The 25,102-nt window shown below is 34.4% G+C and overlaps 1 protein-coding gene across 8 annotated transcripts in view; it reads right to left on the reverse strand.

Annotated features, from left to right (window-relative positions):
- Positions 1–25,102, reverse strand: part of COL5A2 (collagen type V alpha 2 chain) — a 400,743-nt gene that overhangs the window by 59,613 nt on the left and 316,028 nt on the right. For 6 of the 8 annotated variants that reach the window (XM_070241400.1, XM_070241403.1, XM_070241402.1 and 3 more), the window contains 4 exons: positions 11,213–11,437; positions 5,938–5,951; positions 1,751–1,783; positions 625–657 (listed from right to left, as the gene is read on the reverse strand). In XM_070241400.1, coding sequence (XP_070097501.1) covers positions 625–657; positions 1,751–1,783; positions 5,938–5,951; positions 11,213–11,396 — 264 coding nt within the window. In that variant the 5' untranslated portion in view covers positions 11,397–11,437. Of the gene's footprint in view, positions 1–624; positions 658–1,750; positions 1,784–5,937; positions 5,952–11,204; positions 11,438–25,102 lie in introns of all 8 variants that reach the window. The other 2 variants (XM_070241405.1, XM_070241399.1) reach the window with 1 other exon arrangement.

Consider the following 25,102-nt stretch of genomic DNA (forward strand, 5'->3'; position numbering starts at 1 on the left):
TCTGTTAAAGTGTATTAGTATTTTTACTTATGTTGATTGAATGTGTTTTAAAATGTACAGGAGTTGTGCGTGTGTGTGTTATCCATCTAGTTGCCTACGAATGCTACTGAGAATCCAAACGTGAAACCAGTAGTCTTTTATGCTAAGCTATTCTGATAGCAGAAACACGCTATTCTGATGTCTACTTTCTCAAATTATACTGCAATATATGAATTAATTTCATTAACAGATAAAATTAGCAGTTTGTTTCATTAAAAAGATAAAAGGAATCTACTCTTAATCATTGTCAAACAACAGACAAGTATGCCCTAACTTCAATGAGTAAAGTTAGTCTCCAATTAACGAAGTAATAATAGATTGCTCTGCCTTTCACATAACGAATAGTAAGACTAACACATGAGGAATAAAAGGGTTCATCAATTTCAGAGTGAAATGATACCCTATGTGTCATTCAGTGCTTCAAATGAGTACCTAAACTTGAAGACATTTCAAGATAAAATGTTTCAAGAAACCAAGCATCATTGTTTTACATTCTATTGTCTTTTCATGGATATAATATCCATAAAGATTTTCAGTATCTCAAAGAATTTAAGAGTACCATGAATATTGGAGGAAACTACTTACAGCCGGTCCTGGGCGACCACGTATGCCTGTTACCTAAATGATAAACAAAATAATCTGTAAAGATAAAGTTTCTACAGAGTTTTAGAAAAGTCAATAGTCAAACAAATTAGAATCACAACAAAAGCCCCAGTGAATTTTTTTTTAAACAAATGAGTGTTGTCACTTGGTGCCCATTTCTTCCTTGCCTTATGAGTTAAAACATTATCTAATTTAAACTCTAATACAGGGAGGTAGTACACTGGTAGAGTGATTAAGAGACCAGCGCTGGAGCCAAGAGGCCTGGGTTCAGGTCCTGACTCTCTTCCTTGCCAGTTGTTTGACCTTGGATTAATTACTTATCCTCTCTGTGCTTAAGGTGCCTCTTCTGTACAATGGCGATGATGATTACGGAATTCCCTCCCTCACAGAGGTGTTGTGAAGACAAATAAATATTTGGAAGCACTTAAAACAGCACCTAAGATATAGAAAGTACGCATAAATGTTTTTAAATGAAAGAAATAATGTGAATGATTTTCCTTTAGGTAATCTTTGTTAAAAACAAGCCAATTTAAGGGCAAAGCAAAAATGCAAACGCTGCCAAATAAATCGACATGTATATACTTTTTACTTGACAGAGTTGATAACTCCTTTAAAATCTATGAGACTGGTGGTTGTAGAACTGTCATCCTATTTAATAATATACTTTTTGATCATCTACAAGTCTAAATAACTCCTAAGAACTCAAATAATGTGGAATCTCAATTAGGATAATGGCATGACATATTCCCAGAAGTGTGGAACTTAAATCATGCCTTTCTATTTGGATTGCATGGCTATTTGTACTATAAAAAATATACATCTTAACTTTCACTTTATATTCTCATGCGGTATATTTAATTTGTAAAAGCCAATTTCCACCTTTGGTCATAGGACTGTAGAAGTCAGGAATACTGTATTAACTAAACATCAAATTTTACATTAAATAAGGAATTAATCTATTTTGGTTTGCTTGTTTTATACTAAAAACTCAGTTATAAAATAACTAATTTCTCTTTTTTTGAGAGTACATATATAAGCAATGTACACTCATACTATATCTAAGTTTATTAGAGGTACACGAAAACAATACATATACATATATACTTACAACAGGCACTAATCCTGGTTCTCCTTTTTGTCCCTATGAAGTAAAAAAAAGTTCAATTAGCAAAATATAATGGCTTGTTGGGCATAAACATATCATACTAGAATATTCTATGAAAACACTGGGAATTTCTATATGAGAAATATTTTTAAAAATGAGAAAAGAAAGTTAATCAATTTTTAGGATATTTAGCCAGATATTATTCACACACAAAAAATACTAGTCATCTAAAATACACCAAAAGAAAACCAATCCAATGTGTGAAATGTGTAAAGTTGTTCCACGTCAGTTTTTACAGTAACCAAACCCAAAGAGTTGATTAGACCAAGAAATGCTTGTGATGAAAAGATGTAAAGTCAAAGCACCATAGGAAAAACTACCCAAAGACTAAAGACACAAGAGAAAATACAGAAATTTGGATATATTTGAATTTTCACACATATTACATGCCACCTAGTTTTCAGTAACTTATCAGATGCCATTCCTGAAACACTTTCTACCCTTTTTTAAAACTCATGGAAGAATCTGAGAAGTAACAAGAGATAAGTATGCTCATCTTTAAAAGAGAAAAGAAGAGATGTAATAATATTAGTCAGGTAATTCTCAATATCTGAGAAAAATCTAGAAAAAATATTAATTGAATAGGAAAACAAAAAAATAACACAAGAAGCTATCATAATTTAAAGTCAGGCAGTTTAATTTGTTTTTATAATAGATGTAGCAAACACAACAGATGTAGATAGAATTTCTTCTGATTCTTAGAACTTTAGATTCTCAAAAACTGTATTTTCATAGCATGATGTCAACCACATAGGTTAAATAATATTGGATGAATTGCGCCTCTATATAACTCTATTTGATCACATATTTACTGGTTTTGTTTATTTCAGGATTTGTCTTCCAGCAGATTTTGGTCTCCCCAAGGTCATGATCATGTCTACTTTACATCGTTAGTTTGGCACACGGAAGTTCTCAATAAATTCTCCTTGAATATATTAATTTCCATTAATATATTATGAAATAGTGCCTTTAACCAGGCAATTGTGGAGGGTGAATACAGTAAGGATTATATCCAAAATGTAGAAAAAAAAAGATTAATGAGTTCTATTTTATTTGCTCCTTTCACATATATTGTTCTTTTATCTGATTATAAAAATAATATGAGGTCATAATAGGGAATTTGTAAAATAGAAGAAAGATGCAGAAGAAACTAAATATCATGCTCAACACCCAGAAGATAACCCCTGTTATCGTTCTGATATTCTTAGTTTTCTGTCCTGTACCTGAACTTGGTTTACCTAATCAATGCCTCAGTATTTTACTCTTGGATTTTGTTTTCATTTTTACAATTAAAAATAACATTACAGTGAATATTCTTGTTTATGAATGTTTGTTGGCATCACCAATCAATACCTTATGATGTGTCTCTGGAAGTTAAAGTTGTGGATTAGAGATCATACGGGTTTTTAAGGTTTGTGATCTAGACCACCAAATGGTATTTCTGAAAGGCACAATCTAATTATATGTTTCCAATACTATCTCACATCTTCCAAAATTTGTAAAGTGAAATTTAAAAATTATTTTACAATCTTGATAGTCTTAAAGATGGACTCAACAGTAGACAATACCTTGATGATACTTGCTGATTCTAACCTAATGTAGCTAATACTCTGGAAGTCAGGAATAAATTGAGAATTCAGAAGTGAGAAATGACTCTACAGAGCAGGAGGGAGCTCTATATGAGTAAGTTCAAGGTAGGACACAAGAGATTACACGACAACCCACAGAAAGACTAGGGGAAGAAGAGATCAAACACATATGAGCAGCAAAGTGGAACAGGCTTATTTCTGCATCTCCGTATCTGCTCACTTCTGGACTGGGTCTTTCCATTTTTGTCATTATGTGGAAGTAATAAAAATTAATCTTTTTAAGAGCTATAAGAGCTTTCTTTAAAATACTGAAAGAATGTGAATTGTTTAGAAAGGGTATATAAATCTGTGTTCAACAAATAAAGGACTTCATGAGAAGGATGCTGAAAAAAATGTTCCTTTCTGGAGCAAGTCTAGATAAATAAGTGAAAAGGGAGGAGAAATTATTTCAGCCAAAGTGAGATAAATAGAATAGCCTGCTGAGAATGGTTGTGAAATCTCCTTCCTAAGACACCAGCAAGGAAAATGCACGCTTTGCTCTTACTTTGTATTTAGGAGAATGGAACCTGCTCATAGCTTTCTTAGCTAAGCTATACACTTTTTGATATCTTATTATGAGCTTTTTATTGCTCCACAATATTTGATATGGGATTAAGAGTTCCATTTTCAGGTTCTCATAATAAATTTGTCTAATGATTCTACGATACTTCTTATTTTGGAAATAAGCAACACATGGAAATATTTGTTGCTTTTGTTAATATGGGCTTAGGATAAGTTAATTTATGTGGAATGAAGATTTATTCAAAGTTTTACTAAATTTGATTTTTATGCCCACTGGGAAACATAAAATTCAAGTGCTCAGATTCAGAAGAGAATTATGGTTTAATTTTTACTTCTCATCTGTTACTCATCACATAATGCTCTGTAGAATGCCTCATCACTTTTATAGGATGCCGTTACCATGGCATCATGGAGGCAATTATATTTTTCCCACCATCGCGTCATCTGTATCATTTGCCTCATACATGGTTATAACAAAGGCTCAGTAATTATTTAGAAGTTAACATAAATGAATGAATAAATCATATATAAAAATCAATGTTGACATAAACCAAGCACAAAATACATTTTTTACAGCATGAGTCTGCTCTCATATTTCTGATAGCTGATAATAAATGACAGAGTCATAAAGATAGTGGCATGTAACCAGAGTGTGCTATATCGGCAGCTGCTTTGACTGCGTCCTTCTCCCAGCTGTCCCACACTGTCTTTGGAAAAAGACAGTAAACTCAGCGACATAGCCTAACAGCTGTCCCTCAGTAAGTTGGGTGAGTACTCTCTGAATTCAACTGATGATTTCAGGGTACTTCTCACTGTCAGTTCCTTTTTTATTTCACAGACTATCATCTGTCTATTGACCTAGTTTGTTTGAGGCCTATACTCAAACTTTTAAGTTTCCATTTTTTCTAGTTTTCAGACACAAATTAAATGTGAGCTGGTATTTGTAGTCCTTCTCCTTTGACATATATTGAAATCTAAATAGCTTCACTGATATTCATTCCAATTAAGACAAATTTATGGTATTGCCCTTTGAACCAAAAAGTATAAAAGTGGCCAGGACTTCTCCTTGATAGCATCACTTTCATTTACCATGAAGGTATAGCATTGCTTTATTGGATTATCTGGTTATCACTTTACTGAAGTTCTACTATATGCAAAAGCAAAGGCAATTTAAAATCACTGGTAATCTGTCTAATATGAGCCATGAAATTTGGGATGACTGCCCATTTCCATTCTTAGCCCCTGTGTCCATCCCATCTGGATAAGACTGAAGCAAATGTCATAGTATTCAGGTTTACCAGAAAACCGAGAACACATCCAAGGGAGTGGAACTCTCTTCATTCAATGGGATTACCCATGCCCACATGACAAGTGGCTAAACTGGGTAGTGTACTAGGGTCATGGCTATATCCTACCATTGTCCTCTTGAGTATAAGTCTTGCCTCCGGGATTTGATTTTAGGCTCCTTGAAGATGAGGAATGGGAGCAAAGGATAGGTGATGTGCATTTGGTAAAATGTTCAATTAATTCTTTTAATTGAATCTTTACTTCCCAACCAATGGAAGAGGGACCACAAACCATCAAAGTAGAACTAACACCTTTCCTCCCCACTTCCTTCCTTCCTTCTTTCTTTCCTGCCTTTCTTCCATCAGACGTTTGCTGCACTTCTAATATGTGTCAGGTATATGCTAAGCACTGTGATAAGTGCAAGTAATTCAAAGGTTAGTATGACACAGTCTTAATCCTTAAGTATTCATAACCCTCTGGAAGAAACATCTATAAACAAAAATTAACAAAGTGAATAAAATAGAGGCATCTGCAGTCTATAAGCAAAGCAGCTGAACTGTGCTCACACATCTATGTTTGTATGGTATTTTGTACTTTACAAAAGGCTTTCAAACACTTTAAAGCACAGTCTTGTGCGGATAGTATTAGAATGAAAAAAATTATAGAAATGAAACTATACAAAGTAAAACTTACCTTTCTTCCTCTACCTATAAAAAAAAGAATAAATATGTTATTTTATGCAGAAAAGGCTATTGAGAATCTCCTAACTATTTATTTTCAATAACTGGTCTTTTGCGGAGTCAGCATTTAATGTAAACAGATTTCCCTATTACCGGTAGGTAGAATTCAAATAGATGAATATTTTGGATCAATATTTCCATAAAAGGTAAAATAAAACATCCCTTTGGAAAATTCTGACATTATTTGAATATTCTTTACATCATTTATATAGCATCTAAAGTTCATTAAATTATAAAATTAATGATTAAAGTTATAACGAATTACTTTCAATCCATATTCTCTATTTTTGGTTTTATATTTTTGAGGAGTTATTCATTCCTATGGTTAAAAAAACAAAATATATTAAAGGTATACAATTATACAGCGAAAAATCTCCTTCCATCTTGTCCCTTTTCCCTTATTTCCCACAGTTTACCCCCATAGGAGGCCAGTATTATTGATTTTTTATTATTAGTCTTCCTAACCAAGAACATAATAGAATATTCCGTTTATTAAAGTCATCGTTCGAGTTAGTAGTGTTCTAAAGAATTCTTCAGATAGAACTTGAACATTTTGTCTTAAGTTTTTCCTTAGCCACTTTATCCTATCTATTGCTATTATAAATGATGTAATTTTTATTCCCATTATTTATTTTATGAGGTAATTATTAATTATAGTAAATCTATTAAATTGTTTGTTAATTTTACACTGCACTGTCATACTAAATTTTTTTATTTTTGTAGTACTTTTTTACTCCATTCCCTGAGGTTTTGCAAGTACACAATTATATTCTCTGTAAATTAATCATTTTACCTCCTCTTTTCTAATTTCTAAACCTCTTTTTTCTTTTTCTTGTCTAATTGGTTGTTTGGGTACATTTAATAATGTTAAATTGTAGTTGTGATAATGGATGTCCGTGTTGTTTGTATCTCTGAGTTTAGAGGGAATGTTTCTATTATTAAATGTAATGAAGCTTTTAAGCTGATATATAAATATTTTATCATGTTAATGAAATGCCATTTATTACTAAGTCACTAAGTGTCTTTATCAAGAATATTTATTGATCTTTGCCAAATAGCTTTACTTCAATTATGGAGAAAAGCATATGCTGTTTATAGATCTGTTAAGATAATTATTTTTATTAATAACTTTCCTAACATTGAATTATTCTTTTACTTATGGAATAATCTCTACGTTTTCATGACTAATTATTCTTTTAATGTGTTAATAGATTTAATATCTTATTTATGTTTTTAAACAAATATTCATAAGCTTACTCTATAGTTTTCTTTTTCGTGAAAACTTTGTCACATTTTGCTATCACGGATATACTTCCTTCATAGCAAGACGTTGTAAGCTTGCCTTCTCTTTGAATGTTCTAGACGCTTTTACAAAGCATTAAAATCATCTGAGATGCAATGGGTTGGCACAACTGTGAAATCACCTGCTACTTTTCGGAAGTCTACCCACTTTACAAATTTCTCTATTTCTTCAAGGGAAATCTGTATGCTCAGTTTTTCTCCCTCTACAAGGACTAGTTTCAGCAAATTATAGATCTAGAAAATTATCCATTTTATATAAGTTTTCAAATCTATCAGCATAAAGTTGTGCAAAGGAGCCTCTTATTATTTTTTATGTTCTTTGTCTTCATTTGGTCATTTTCCACTATTATTTCTTGTTTTATTGCAAAGTTATTTTGCTGGTTTTTTGTAGAATCTTTTGAATTTACTTATTTCTACTGTATTTCTGTTTTTCACTTTTCAACTTGTTTCTTCTTTATGAATTTCTTCTGCTTATTTTCAGTTGTTCTTTTTCTAATTTTTTTGAGATGAATGTTAAATGCACATATTTTTCTTTTTTCCTTTTTTTTTCTTTTGAGGAAGATTAGCCCTGAGCTAGCTGCTGCCAATCCTCCTCTTTTTGCTGAGGAAGACTGGCCCTGAGCTAACATCTGTGCTCATCTTCCTCTACTTTATATGTGTGATGCCTACCACAGCATGGCTTGCCAAGCAGTGCCATGTCCACACCCGGTATCCCAACCGGTGAACCCCAGGCCACTGAAGCGGAACATGCACTCTTAACCACTGTGACACCGGGCTGGCCCCTATTTTTTCTTTTTAATTTAAGCGTATAGCTGTAGATTTTTCATTATCTTTTAAAAACAGTTTTACCATGTTTTCAAGAATATTTGTATTGTCTGGTGGGTTAGTCCTGCTGATGTTTAGAATATTTATATATTGGCTCCACTATTTACCTTAACATTATTCTTATATACTACTCTTAGAGCTATATTTATCTAGACAGATTATACTAGTTCCATTAAAATGATCAATGATAAAATTTCCAGTGCTTCCTATTTCTTCCTGCCCCTACCCCACGTCCTTTCTTCCAGCTCAATCTTAGACAAGGAAATGCCCTTTTTTGGCATTTATCTTTGTGGTGTTAAATGTGCTACTACTTCTGCATGATTTGTCAGCTTTGAATGGTATTCTTTGACTTCTACCTCTTTTTTTTTTTTCTGTTTTACCTCCCCAAATCCCCCTTGGTACATAGTTGTATATCTTAGTTGCAGGTCCTTCTAGTTGTGGCATGTGGGATGCTGCCTCAACGTGGCCTGACGAGCAGTGCCATCTCCGTGCCCATGATCCGAACCAGCAAAACCCTGGGCCGCCACAGTGGAGTGCCCGAACTTAACCACTTGGCCACAGGGCCAGCACCCTGACTTCCACCTCTTAAGGATGAGGAATTAGCAAACTCAACTCTACTTCCCTCCTTCTTTTGTCTTCCCCTTTCATTGTGTATGATTTGTATTATTTCTGTATTCTCAGATTCAATAACATTTACATTCTCATCTGTAACTCCAAATTGCACTTTTGTTTTATCTTTTTCTAAAGTTAAATATGTCAATGCTCACATCAGTTCTTTGACAGTTTCTCCAATTAGCTCTTGGTTGTCCCATAGTTTGGATCTGTCCCATAGTTTGTCCCATACTACAGGTTTGTCCCATAGTAGTTTCCCAAGAAATTTATGAAAACAACATTCCCAGAGTTCCTATGTGTTTAATTTTTTTCTATAGCTTTCATACTTGAAGGAGAGGATGGACTTATCTTTACACTTTGGTCCACCTATTTCTTTCACTAAGAAACATGTAGTTGGTGCTCCATTCTCTCATGGCTTTCAACGTTACTTTGGAGATATCTGTGACTAATCTGAATATTTCTTTCTCCTTAGAACTTACCCAGTCTTTTTCTCTGATTTTCCAAAAGCTTCTTTCTTTTTCTTTAAAGTTTAATAACTTTAGTAAGATATATCTCCATATTGACTCTTCTGGGCCAGTTTTTTCAGACACTTGGTTACCCTTTCAATATCAAAATTAAACTTTAATTTTACTTCAGAAAAACTTTCTTGTATGGTATCATTATTTATTGCTGCTATATTTCATTTATTTCTTCTTTGGGGATTCTTCTGCAAGCCTATCCTTTACCTTTCTTCTATTCTATATTCTATATATATTATTTTGTCTATTATTTTCTTTCAAATACTTTTAAAATTTTTTTTTTTTTTGCTTTTCTCATTTCTATTTTCTATGTCCCTTACTGTATTTCTGCAGTCTTAACTCTCCTTGTGTTCCTTCCAATTTCATCTTCATTTCTCTATGATGGTTTTGGTTTTCCTTCCACTTATTTCCTCCTCCTCATTATTATTATTTTTTCTATATCTAATTTATGGCCTTCTTTCTTAGAGGCAATCACTTCATAAAGTTTTATTTAGTTTAGGGTGAAATGGTTGCTCAGTTTATCTGTTCAGTGGTAATATATTTACTGGTGTATTCTTTAATTTAGCTAAACCTCCTACCTTTTTCCTTATAGTATCTTTGTATCAAGGCTGTTGCCAGCTCTTTTTTTATTATTTGTCTTGGAATGAATTGGATTTTCCTAAACCAACTATTTGTAGGAGGTTGTGTATTTTGCTCTGTTTTTCGATACTTACCACCATTGTCCCAATGTACTATAGTCATGTGCCACATAACGTTTCAGTCAATGATGGACCACATATATGAGGGTGGTCCCATAAGATTAGTACCACATAGCCTAGGTGTGTAGCAGGCTATACCAACTAGATTTGTGTTAGTGTACTGTATGATGTTCTCACAATGACTAAATCTCCTAACAATGCATTTCTCAGAACATATCGCCATCGTTAAGCCATGCATGGCTGTATTCACTTATCCCCACAGGTATAATTTTACTTCACTCTTGGGGCTTCTTTGCAGATTCTATCTGCTTCACATAGCCCTTAGTTGTCTTGTTTTTAATTCTTCCCATTATATCTTCCTTATTACGTTGCTAAAAACTGAGTTCAGGTATTTATTCAAGGCACAGTGCTACTGTTGAATGATATCCAAGAGGAGAATCGGTAAATCACCTGTTTCCATGAATAAACTTTTGAATAGGTCATTATATTTTTTGTTATTTGCAATGGAATTTTGGGGAAAAAAATAAAGTCTTGACACTGTCATGACAATGATGGCTACAAGTCTCCATTCGTGACTGCTAAAACAAATAGCCAAAAAGTTCAAAATTAATCTTACCTGGTTCATTAAAACACATAAATATGAACTTATTCTCTTATATGTAAGTCTTTTTAACAAATGTACTCAAATACATAGTCCATATTAAACACAGGTACTTTTCTCCAAAAAAGTTTTAAAAACCAGTAATTTATATTATTCTTTTCTACAGGCAACCCATTCCATTATCTTGTCTTTCTTAGCCAATATTAAAGTCATTCTGCATTTATGAGCCAATGTAATAGAGGGTACTGTGGCACTAAATTACATTAGAAATAATTATTCCATTCCCAGGGCAAAGTTGGCACCAGGGAAGATAAATGCGTTTTCTAGATCTCCTCTTGGACGTTAATGGACTTCATAGAAAACTAACAAATATCTTGGAGGCATCCAGCATGGACAGGATAACAAACAACCATCTTAGGTGGAACAAGGAATTCTCAAATTAGACATAACCACTCAAAATTCAGCCAAAATTCCCCTGGTTTTTAAGAAAACAGGAAATTACTGTGTCCTCACGAATATTAGATAAAGCAGGTAAGCAAAATCATTAACTCATAGACCACTGAATAGTGGCTTAATTATTCTCTTGGGTTGCTGAATTCTGGGAGCAAAAACCACTGCAACCATAAAGATGAGTCACTGAATCAATTCTGAGTTGGCCCTAAGCATTCTTACCAAAATTGGTATTGCCACCTCCAGTTGTATGTTGACAGACAGGACAGCATTCTCCAGGGGGAGTTATAGGGTCAGCACATTCGAGCACATCCTGGCACTGTATCTTGTCACAAAGGATGGCCCCGTTGTCACAGACACAGATCTGGCAAGGGGCAGGTTTCCAAATGTCCCTGTTTAAGTACATCTGACCATTCTGAGTGCAGGCTATTTCTTCATCATATCCGTCTAGAATAAGGAAAAGAAGAAAAAAGGAGGTTAGTAATCTTCCAAAATTTCAGAATCTGGGAGATATTTAAGAAGGTGAATCATCTTGTGGGTTCTAAAAAATTCTGGGCTAAGCAGCAACTTCCTCATCAGGCAGAAGACAGATGAACTTACTTCATTTACTATTTCCATACAAAGCAATGTGTGATTCACAATGAAATGATTGATGCTCACATCTTAGCATGTGGAAAAAAAGAAGTGATCCAAGGTAGGTAGGTAAACTTAATCAGAGAAACCTTCCCAAAAGATTTCATTTTTGAAGGTATAAATAACAAATCATGGGTAGATCAGTAAGGAGGGATAAAAATAAACATTTGAAAAGGGGAGAAAAAGAATAGCTCTAAAGAAAATATATAATTTCAGTATTTGGTAAATGTTTTGTGACTTTCAACTCACTAGAAACTTTAGATCAGTAAATCCTGCAAGAATAGAAGACATGTATTCGTGTACCAAGAAGAAAAACTTAGAAAAAAAGTGTATGTTTATTAAAAATAGTTTTAAACATAAGGTAAAAAAAATAACAGTGTACCATTTCATGGAATACATTTCCATTAGACATCCTAAACTAATGGTGCTTATAAACTGTAACAGAAATGCAAAGTTTATAGAGGCAATGCATTAATTATCTTTGCATCAAAATTAATCCTAAAAAGCTGTGACCAAAACAATATGGTAAGCTATTATGTAATATCTGCCAAATACTTTTCTACGTTCAGATAAAAATTTGATGTAGATTTGGAAAATACATACACACATTTACACACATATTTATAGTAATTCTATTATATATTTACTATAAAATACACACATATATTACATCTTTAACTTTGTGATTTTTAAGAAACAAAACTATAGTATTTTTAAAACAAAACATAGATCATATCACTCTTGCTTAATTCCTTCAAGTGTTTGCCACCTACTTGAATTCAAAACTCCTTTGTAAAACCCCAAGGCCTGCCCTCCTTCCTGGTCCTTGCACAACTTGATCCCTTTGCCTGGCACTACTTTTCCTTCCCTCATCTCAGGCTTTCACAGCTCACTATTATGGTTGGCTTAATTGTCACCTGCTTCCACAATTCTTCTCTGATAACCTTATAAAAGTAGACTTCCTTTACCCAACTGAAACGCTTCACAGAATGCTTTAAAGAATTCATCCAGCCATCCATTCATCCATTCATTCATTTTGTATTATATGCAAGGTAGTTAAATAACTACTAAAATGCGAACAGATGGGCAAAAATCACTACCCTCATAAAATTTGTCACAAGTAGTATTAATTAATTTAATTTTATTTATTTACTTATCTTCTCCAGTAGACAGTAAACTTCGTGAAGGTAAGGTGTGTCTTGTTCATCATGGTATTCCTAAAGTTTGACACCATACCTTGCACAGAGTCAACATTCAACAAGTATTTGTTCAATGGATGGATATGAATGATGAATGAATCTAAATTATGGTTCACTAACTTAATTGCACCAGCATTAACTTTGTACTTTACAAAACTAAAGCTAAAAAGTAAAAAAATGCATTTGCAATTAGTTTATGAAAGAAATTATCGTTTGACAAAAAATATCTCGAATGATCATACAGAACTACAGATGAAATGATTTCAGTTTAGAATAAAGCAGATATACATCTTCCTAGCCTTCGAGTTTTTCTTGGGTAACGTTCTTCTCACCGCTCTATGGAATATTTGCTTCGCATATTTACTCTTTCATCACAGATACTTGGCAAATGGAAAACCACTTTCAGAGCACGACACCACATCCTGGCTTCTGTGCTATTCATAAGAAGAGCATGATGTTTCTAATCTGTTTCATTTTCACCTAAAGATGTTTATCACATAATGCAAAGCTAATCAACAAAACCACACTGACTCTGCATACCTAATGCTATTATAGGCATTTTAAACCAAGGAGAAAAAATCCTCCTGCTTTAATCTGCTTTTCTGTAGGACTATTTTGAAAAAAAAAAATAAGAAATTTGTACATCAAATAAATAGTGTTACTTTTAGATGAATAATCACTTTGAAACAATGTAGTTCCATGATGAACATTTCCGCAAAACACAACCTGTACAGAAATGGGCTTACATCCACAGTCCACTGAATAATTCCATTAAGTAAACAAATTAAGAATAACTTTGTTCTTTAAGTTTTAGGATTGAGAAAGAAATATCCAATCACAAGCACTAATTACATTGGCTGAAAATGAAATTTGCCATAAGATCAATTAGCTTGCCTCTCTCTTCCCGCACTCTGTGAGGCAAAAGTGTTCACACACCCTTACTGAAGGTTAAGTAGGTATGCGCCCAGTACTGCATGTGCAAAATATTGAAAGTGTATGTGTTCTGTTCTCAAAAATATATATTATCATTATGAAGTAGATCTCAATGAAACAATTAGATGCGCGGAAATAGTAGGGAAAACAGACAAAAACCAAGATGATATGCAATTATGCTGTCGATTAAATATCATTAAAATGTGTGAGAGACTCTTCAGGGGTGAGTTGTTCTGTTCTCTGCGACTCCTTCAGGGTTGGAATTAAAAGACACCTTCTCTCAGTCTTGTGTTAACTCATAGAAGGTCAGTCTCTTTCTGAAAGTTGCAGACAGCACAACCTCAATCCAAGGGACAAAGAAGTGGGTCACTGTATTACTTTCTTTAAATGACAGTGTTAAAAGTTAGTTTTATATTCTGAGTCATCACTGGTCCTTTTCCCCTGAGAATTTATAATTAAAGTTAAGATGATGTGGAAAGTTAGTTGGAATGCTTTTAAATGGCAAGGAGATGAGAAACCACATTTGCTGCTAAACCCTGCCTTCTCTTCCCCCGCACAAAGTCCATGCGCATCACAGAGGGCACGGAAACTCTGTGAACTCTCATTGTTAATGTTTGAATGAAAGACATGGACAAAGAAACACTAGGTAGAAAATACAGGGTGTCTTGCAGTTCTCGGGTTTGTACATGGTAGTTTTGCGCCTTATGATTAGGTTGTCCCTTCTGTTTTTCTACGTAGATGTTTACTTGAATGAAAAGAAAAGTAAAATAGAAAGCAAAACTGCAGCCAATTTGCAGTAAAATTGACATGACATAATGATTCTATGAAAGACAATATTATAAAAACATAACTAAATGGAATTTTAAACGACATTCTGAGAGATTCAATACTGTTCTCCTAGTTCCTCTATCCAAATCATAAAATTAACCCGAGCTGACACTAACCTTTGTCTAAGGCTCAGAACTTAAAATATTGTTGGTCTTAAAGTATAAGGGTAAACAAATATTTCTTATAAAATCTGAATAAGAATTTCAAAACCACAATATTGTGACATTTGTATTTTTTCTATTTATGTTTCTTTAACTTTCTTAAAATTTGGAGGACAGAGAAATATCTGATATTGCCATTATTTTGTAATCTTCCATGGTGTTGTAACTTCCAAAAATTTTATCTTCCAAGCCATAGGATTCTTTTACCCTTACCAAATGTTTCAACAAATTGAACCAATCCATTGTGAGGTCATTACCACAGACGTCTTGGCACTGACATATCAGAGATAAGAGATGTATTTTATCTGACCAGATTTTATTTGAGAGTAACTCAATTGTCACGTGTTTCTCATAAATCCTCATAGATTTGTCTTCTCACAAAGCTTATGGGCTTTTAAATTTAGTTGTAAGAATTCAATTCTTAATCACTAGATGGCAGACCAAATCCACCATCTTATTGTAATAGACAATTAGAAACTCAGTCATCAGAACTGCTGCTTGATGACTATGGGCCACGCCCTAGGTCTACCTTCCTTTATATAATTTTACTTGTCCAAAAAAGCCTACACAGAAATGGCCATGTTAAAACTTTGATTGTCCAGAAGAGATGTGATTCTATTTGTATATTAAATTATTGGGGTCTACCTAAGGACTTTGAAAAATATATGAAATAAAAGTTCCTAAGCCTACGCTGGACATTCCCTAGACGTTAACTGGAGTTCCTCCTTGAAGAAATAATGTAGAGTGCTCACATGATGTCAAAATTTTAAATCTCTTATTCAGACAGTATTTGTTCAGATCATTTTCCCCACTGGACCGTGAGCTCCTTAGAAGCCAGACATGTTCATCTCAGTAACCTTCACATCCAATGTCATACAATCAGTCTTTGATAAATATATTCGCTCCATGGATGAATGCATGAGTGAATGAAGAAAAGAAGGAACTAGTTCATTGATGTACTTATTTAAAAGATAGCACATAAAGCTCTCTTTCCTCCTTTCTAAACTTCCCAGAGACGATGTGCACTTACGACCCCTATTTTGAATGAAAAGGAAATGGGTTACTTGGTGATTCTTGCCCAGTGTGTCTCTGACATCTAGACCTCTGTTTAGCCAGAAAGGAAGAAGACTGTGTCAGTCATAGCAGCTCAAATTTTGGAACAATTTTCAGAAAGTTATAACAGCCCTTCAGCCTTCCTGACCCAGCTGGCCTCAGTCCCTTCTGGGGTTGTAAAGGTCTGGACTAACATTATTTAAAGTTTCTCTAACTGTAAAAGTCTTTGAAGGGATAGAATCACAGGAACTGTCAGCCAGTGCCCTCATGAAGTGGGCAGAGAATGCCTTATGGGACAAGGAGGGGCAGCAGCAGAGTAGCCCCACTTGTCCCCCTGGACCAAACCACAGATGCTGCCTTCACCAATGCACAGCATAGCCCCAGCTGCTGGGTTCAGTTCCAGAGAATCTTCTAAGGAAATCCCTCCCTTCCTTCTGCTCGCAGGCACTGTTTATCATCAAAAGGGAGAGACAAAGACGTTTAGAGTACTCAGTTCTGCCTTTAGAGCCTTCTGAGCAAACGCCAACAATTCCACATTCATCATTTCCCTTTCCTTATCTGATCCCCAACATTTAAAAAATTAGATACATATGAAGCCACCTGGGATAGTTGAGGGGGATGTTACATACTTTGATAGTATTTTTCCACCTCAGCCTCACAGTGTGTGAGAGGGTGGGTGAGTAGGTGAGTTTGGAACAGGCTTGCACAGTTTTGCATCTTTTGTTCGTCAATCTGCTTATAGACTTGCACTTTCCAATGAGCCCTCCAAGTTTAAAAGTCTTTTTAGGATAGTTATTCAAATTACTGCTTGTTTTCTGCCCCCTTCCTCTCTTTTATTGTACCAACTGAACAAGAGTAGGCATTCAAGGATAATTTGAGCTGAGTTAAATTTCTATTCTACTAAAGACAGACATATTTTATATTCTAAAGCAACATATGAACAATTAATTTTGAAAATTTATCTTGAAATCTGAGAAAGTAAGAAGAGGAAAACTCATACGCAGTATTTCAGGGAAGCACACAAATAAAACGAGATTAGATAAACTGTTCACAAAAGTGGTTAGTTTCTTTAATGCAACCATTAAACATTTCTCAATCTCATATACAAAGACTTTCCAGTTAACTAGTAAAACTGCTGTTTTTACTTTGCTTAAAATGGAAAAAATAAAAAGGAAAATCTTTCATATTTGGTACTACTTAAGTTTCTTTCCATGTATCATTGGGAAATCTAAATGATTGTTGCCAAAATGTGAAACTAAAACTACACATAATGCACATGCAATGCTCATCTACACTTTTGTCTGGAAAACCAACTTTCAGTCTGCTAATGCATTTGACATAGATTTTTTTTTCCAAACACACGGCTCAAACTATTGAATAGCTGTAAAAATAGCCACAGAGAATTGGTCTTGCCTTATACTGAATATACTAGAAATTTCAACAGTAATTTCTATAGCAAACCCTAGTCCTTTACTCAAATGTTAATCCTCAGTGAATAAATTAAATGCAATCTGTGCTATGCCAAATGTGTCTGCCTACCTAAATGCATGAACGGTTTTGAATTGTTTTGAATGAAGTCTATCTACTTAATCTCTCCCCAGCATGGCATTGCTGGAAATAAAGAGGAGAACCAAAAATCTGCCTAGCTATTTCTCTTTCAAATAGGTGGTATCATGTAGTCTGGAGATAAATTAAGTAAGAAAGCTACAAACTCTGAGCAATATATAGTATCCACACTCCAGATTTCCTTCATCTCCTTCGAGTCTTACCTCAAATGTCACCTTTCCTATGAAATCTACTCTGACCACCTTATAAAAAATGGAAAATTGCCACACACACACACACACACCAATAGCACTCTCAATCCACCAATTCCTGCTCTTTTTTCTCTTTTAATGTAGTACGTATCATTTTTGAACCTACTATATTATTGTATTTATTATACTTATTGTTTGTCTCCCCATGGTAGGATTATAGCTTTATAAGAACAGATATAACTGATTCTGGCTTGACCATTGATATATCCTGATATCTTAGAATAGTCTCAGGATCATAGTAGATGCCCAGTGAGCATTTATAGAATTAATTTCTTGAATTTTAGTTGTTTGTGTTAGCAGGTTTAAATCATGGAGTCGTTTTATAATACTTTATAGTATATAAAAAGGAACCAAATATAAGAGTACCAAGGAAGAGATCTAGACCATATGGGATATAAAAGTATTTGCTTTGATCCTGGGCTTATTACATAATTTTTAGAGAAGCCTCATTTTTCACTGCTATTCAAATGTGGGCCATACCTACAGAAATTTAAAATAATTGACATTGTGAGACTATCGTGTACTGATGATTTTTATTACAGATATTTATATCCTAAAAAAAACATTCATTTTTATTCATTTTTATAACTAAAAGTTGTTTTTATATTTTAAGAGAATATTCAGTATGAGATACTAAGATGGGTATAAAATTAAATATTTTATATGTTTAAATATTTATAATGTTTATAATGTATAATATGTTTAAATATTTAAAATATTTTAAATAAGATATTTTTTGAATCAATTCAACTCTGTATCTTATGATTTCTTTGCGGCTGCATTTTGCTTTCTTTTCCTATGTTTCCTGAGATAGAGGAATATTTGGGCCTCTAGAGAAAATCCAGACATTGTAGTCAGTTCATTCCTTCTAATTCATTCTCTACTGACTTATTCTTTATTCACTGCCCCTGCCCTGACCAAGTCAAAATTTCTTTCACAATGAACTAAGCATTCCACTGTTCTCAATGGCTCTTTGATCCCATTCATTTTACTACCAAGGATTCTAAAGTATTTCGAAGTGTCTAAAGGAGACCCGAAAGGGCTGTCTCTTTCTTCACCATTCCCTCTGGAGCTCACTTCTGAGGCAAGGGAAAACTAGGGCTTTAATCCTGAAGGCTTAATTTCTAAGTTTATCCACCTAGATGTAGTATTTAGAGACTTGTACTAATACCCATAATACCCAATTTTGTCCTGATCTACCTAGATTTAATTTATGCCTATTTTGTAGCTACTGAAAATTAGAAGGTGATTTTATTGAAGAACAAAAATGACAATGGATTTTACCCTTCTGTCTGGTATTTCCTACCAAATCACTTCCAGAGCAGGTAATAGGCTCTTTAAAATAAGACTAAAACCATCATTTCAGAATCTAAATCCATCTCTTTATCTTCATGTTCAGCTTATCTTCTATAATGCACATTCATGATTGTCTAGAAGCCGCCTTATTCGTTGTAGTTTTGAGGTCGGGTCTCAATATGCACTGAATCTCAACACCAGACAAACACCACAGTAATATTCTGGAGAGAAAGAAAAGCTGTTGTCTTTACTGGGAAGTTATATTAATAACTTTCTAGATGCACAGCACACGCATTCACTGGGAAATTTCTGTGCTTGCAGGGGGAACAATAGACAAGAAAAGCAAAATAGGAGGAGAGGAGGTGGGAGAGAGAGAGGAAGAGGAGGGGAGGACATGGTGACCATGAAGAATATATTTATAAAGAAAAAGAATATTCCTGTTATTTTCTTAAAATATTCATAAGAAGAATTAGAGTTTTCAAAATTTTAAATTATTTGTTCAATCTCAGATAGCTATGGAACACTTCTTTTGTGCGAACACAGTGGTTAGCAGATGCTGAGCTCAGAATGTAGAACATTTGCTAACACATAGAAGGTAAAGTATAGGTTGGACTAAAAGTGAGATAAGCTAGCTTGTTTATTCAGCAAAGGAAATGTGTGCCTCAGTTTCTCTACTTATTAATGCATAGGCAAAGATAAAATATGAGCCTTCACCTTTAGGTGAAATGAAATATTCTAGGATATCACAAATAAAGTTGCCTTAAATTGCTGCTGAAAGTTAATCCAAACAAATTATCTGGCAAAAGGAATGGAGGCATTATTTAATCCATTTAGTCAATATTCATCTATCCAGTGGATTTTATTGTATACTTGTCTAGTACAAGAGCACACTTAGATCATAGAATGAGACATTTTGACTACAGCTTCCTTGCCCAAAACAATCAATATACCCAGAAGCTGCAAACTGTCATGAAACTTTCTTCTAGGAGAAAAACTGTTTGCACATTTGTGTATTTCAGTAGTTCATTCTGGAAAGTTTGCATACACATTGAAATTTATAAACTCAATTTTATTTTCTCATTAACCTATATGAGTCCTGGGCCCTTTTGAATTATTGGTTCTTATCCTGGAAATCTTCCTCTATGTTTCGACAGGTCTTTGCCTAATGCTTTTTATTTTAATTAAAGAGAACTAATTCTCAGGAACATCAGTCTGAGGATTTTCTAGAATCCCAAACAACAACAACCTTCAACAATTTTGAAGAAAAAACTTACATTTATAAAAGCAGATTTCAAATAAGCTAGGAATGAAAGGAATACAGAATTCCACATGGCATTAAAACAAGAGTAGACTGATCACCTATTTGACTGTCTTTCAGTGTCCTATTAGGTAATAAAATGTATTTCAAACTCTAGGGCAGTCTGAATGCACATCAGTGAGAGTGTAAACGCACAAATGCACACTATCCAATGAGCCCCACGGTATGGCAGCCTTACAGGCAAGGGCACAGTTTGGGGATCCCCTGTATGGGTTCCAGGTTTCCCTGGATGTTTTAGTCTTCCGATATCTTTGGTGTTAAGAATGGTTTCAAATTATAAAGTAGATGTACTTACTCTTGAAGCAAACATCTAGATAACATAGTGTATGCATTTTGATAATATAGTTTATTTAACAAAGAAGTATCATCTATCTGTTACTTTGCCAAGCATTGGGAATACAGAGGTAAGGTAATGAATTTCTCCTCACCCTTAATATGCTCACAGACTAGTGAGGGAACCAGTCCATCAACAGACCAGTAGAGCATGGTTCTTTAAGTGAAAACTAGAAGCAAACCCAGATTGTTGTGGGAATACTTGGGAGGGGCACTTCATCTAGGCTGGAGGTCAGAGAATTTTAAAGAATGGTTCAAGTTCTGTAATTTCCTTATTTGCTTTCTTTAATTTAATACTTTTTTAGTTTTTTTTTAAATAAGAAAACTAAGATCCTAAGTAGTTTCTTCCAAAAATTCACATCCAAGCTGTATAATATGGTCACTCCTGGCTCATTGCTGGTAACTGGCAATGGACTTCTTCTCTCTGCCAATTGGCTAGGATGGATCTGAAGGAGCATGGGCACTTCCTGTCACTCATTACTTCCTATTTTCATTTCTTTGCCATCTCTTCTCTTGCCTAAGGATAAAACAACAGCACTCTTGTTTCTAAACCTCTTGGGGCCTTCACAGGTGGGTGCCTTAGAAAGGAGTAGGGGTGTGGTTCACCAGTTGGTGGAGCCAACCAACAGTGCAGACGCCAGGACACTGGCGCACAGCAACACATGAGGACTCAGTTGCCACCGATGACTAAGTCTGGCAACACTGTGATGAACTATAAATGCATTTTTCCAGGTCCAATTCCACAGCCGTTTGGAAATTCAGCAAAGCTGAATTTAAATACCATTTTTCAAATTTAGATTCAGAATTCTAGATTATACTACCTTGACATTTTAGGAAGCCAAAAATAGTTGTACTGTAGAAGGTCTAGTTTGAAAGACAATAGTTTCATCTGTAGATGCCAGTTTATAATTTAGAAAACAGTGCAAAATAAAGTATCAAATACCTGAGATAAAAGTTTACTTATTTTATACTTAGCAAATCCATTCATATCCATTTTCATAGATACTTAAGTATCGTGAGTCTATGTTTGACTATATCCCATGCCAGAGAGATACAAAAGTAAAAGAAACACAAGCTACTCCAGGAGAGCTTTTAGTTGAGGAAATAAGAAGAAAATTTATAAAATCATGCTTTTAACAAATATTTACTAAGGACTATCTAAATATAAAGTATCTTCTATCCTGTTATTTTTCCAATGACCGCAGTTAGTCAAGGAAGCAAATCATTCACATAAGATACTAGATTTGAGGAATTATGTATAAGAAATCTGAAAAGACAGATTTACTGTAAACTACAATTATCTGAGGAGGGGTGAATAGAAGTGCGTTCTACGGTAGGCCTGGAAAAATGCAAGGTATTTGAGACGGTGGAGGTAAGGAACACTCTGCCTAGGAAGAGAGCAGGAACCACCTAAAAGAGGCATGGAAAGGAGGGAAAACATGTCATATCAGGAGGGGACAGTTCAATTTAGAGAAAACAGAGGTGACGTGAAATTTTGGTTAAGAGTGATGCCTCTTCCTCCACAAGGTTTTCACAACTTGCTCCTTCCCACATGTAATTTGGTCACTCTCTTCTCTGTGCTCTGATTCCACCTCGTCCATACACCTAGCAAAGTACCCACAACAATCTATCAACAGTATTTGTTTGTTTACTTGTAAACTCGACTGGGCTATACATTTCTTGACGGTGAAAAACATTTAATTTCTCCCTATATCATGAATGTAGAACAGTGCCTGACACGTAGAAAATGCCCAATAAATTCTTCTTGAATAAATGAATAAGGGAATAAATAGGAGAATGTATAAGTAGCTTTCAGGAATATTAATCTAACAACAGAATTGAAGATGAATTAGAAGCAGGTGGGACTAAAGGCCACTAGTTAGAAATGCTACACGGTAGGTAAGAGAAATGTTTGTTCTAGAAATGAAGAAAGGGTAAGTGAAGAAGGGATAAATCCATGAAACACCACATGGAAAATATGCAGGGCTTGGTTAACTATGGGTGGGATAAGGTATTAGAAAAACTAAAATAACTTTTGAGGTTTGGGAATGAATGGAGGAAGTAGCATCTGTTGGATATGTTACAGGTTGAATTGTGTCCCCTCCAAAAGATATGTTGACCTTATTTGAAAACAAGTCCTTTGCAGATATAATTACGTATTTAAGATGAAGTTATACTAGAGTAGGGTGGGCCCTTCATCCAATATTACTTGTGTCCTTATAAGGAGAGAAGACACAGAGACACAGACACACGTGATGGAGGCAGAGACTGAAACACTGTAGCTGCAATCCAAGGAAAGTCAAGGACTGCAGGCAATAACCAGAAGCTAGGAAGAGGCAAGGAAAGATTCTCTCTCTACAGGTTTCAGAGAGAGCATGGCTCTGCCGATACCTTGAGTTTGGACTTCTAGCCTCCAGAATTGTGAGACAACACATTTCTGTTGTTTTAAGTCACGCAGTTTGTCATACCTCATTATACAGCAGTCCTGGAAAACTAACACACATATCTACAGGATAGGAGAATGGTCTAGACATTGAATGAAACAGAAGTTTGGAAAGACAAATAAATTTGATTGTAAAAATTCTAAACTCTATTTAAGGCACATTGGGATGAATATAAGGAAGAACAACCCAGTACAAATATTAATAACTACTATTTATTGTAAGAGCTACGCTAAGTGCCTCCCCAAAATTTTATACTTAATCCTTACAACCACGCTGGTGAAGACCGGGAATCAATCAAGCTCACGTCATTAGTGAGCAGCAGAGCGAGTGTTTGACAAGCACACCCTCTTAACTACTACATTCTAAGTTAGACAATTAGACTGCTTCTTTAGAGAGAGAATGAAAGGAAAGGCGAGTTTGTATATTAAAATTCACACTCTAAATGTACATTTTGAATAAATGAGAGTAATAAACTGAGCTCATCCAAACGATGAAGAGCAAGAGGAGTACAGATTAACTTGAAAGAAAAAAAACAATGGCAAAGCATAGTTTACCTTAGAGGTAAGAAAAGAGAGAGAGATTATGATGGGTTTTTTAAAAAATAAATTTGTTATCAAAGGGAAGCAAGTGAAACACACTAAGAATGTGAACTCCATTCTTTCTTTCTATTCAGCTCCCAACCCTAAATGGTCAATATTTCATTTCCTGATACTATGCCTGTGCAGCCACCAAATGTTACCATCCTAATATCCTGTGAAATTTCCCCTAGCTTTCCTGAGGCTTCACAGGATATTGATGGGGGAAAACTATCTCCATGATACAAATAAACCTTCAGGCATTTTGATGAGTATGGATAACAAATGATTGCATACCAACTATTATTTAGTTCTTTTTTAGACTGGTTTATAGGGCACAGGAAATTAAATTTTCCCCAGAAAATTCAGTTTACGTTGTACAAATATTACACCCCTAATAGCGAACTACGTACTTATTCTATCTATTTTATTTAAACTAAAAAGGTGATGCTGAAGAAAGCCATTGGGGGAAAATTCAATAAAATTCAACATATAAAAGCACAATTTAAAGCAACTACTTGCTTTTTAGATTACATCTTATCCAGGTCTTCTCTTCCTTTCATTTTTCTAAAGTCTGAACTAGTTTTTACAAAAGTTCTTAATTATTTTCTTTCTTTTTTTAAAAATTTAATCTTCTGTTAAGAGCTTTGAAAATAGAAACCTCCTCTAAGGGCTACAACTTAAATTTTTTCCTGTTTAGTAACTGTCAGTTCACTCAATTGATTTGACTGGCAATAACTATTAGAAATAAAATCAATTAACGAAATAAATGTGTTTGCTCTTTTGTCTTATAATAATAAAAGAGGACATGTGATCTAATAAAAAATGTAAACCTGACCTATTTGCATATTGACTTAGAAGATAATGGGGTGAATATGGATATTTTTATGATGTTAATGGAATAGCAGTGATTTAGAGTTATTTAACGGAACTTTATTGGCTAAATATCAAGTATAAAGACTAATGGGATTTATCATGAGTTCAGCCAAACTTTTCATGATTGGACCATATTATCAAATGAGATCACTGGGTAGGCTAGATGCAAAAAGAAACTTAAAGAATGTCTCCACTGATTGAAATTTCTCTGGAGTTGTAGAGGTTCAACTATAGGGGAATAAGGCCATTCACTGCATATGAATTGCTAAACAGAATAATAGACTCAGAGGCATTATTGCATGCCCAGCTACATTTACCAGTGACTTCTCTGGGAGATAGGAATTCAAAGGCATAAACAAAATCATTCTCCACATCCACGCCAAATGGCATGTTCCCAGAATTCATATATTCAACATTATTCTACCTCATCTCATAAAATGAAGAGAAGGTTTTTTTAACCATATGGACCCCCAGGCTTTGGATTCCTTTTGTCCATTGCATGAGTGAAGGGTTTACCCAGAACTTACAGGAACATGAAACATGCAGTGGTAACCCTCTCCCAGCCATGACTTCATGCTACTTTATGCCACCCCATGGATGGTGAATTATGAACTCCACTATCTAGAGTGTTCTAAAGATGTCAGAA

This window comes from Equus caballus, chromosome 18 (genome assembly GCF_041296265.1).
Source record: "Equus caballus isolate H_3958 breed thoroughbred chromosome 18, TB-T2T, whole genome shotgun sequence".
In the NCBI taxonomy this organism is placed as follows: Eukaryota; Metazoa; Chordata; class Mammalia; order Perissodactyla; family Equidae; genus Equus; species Equus caballus.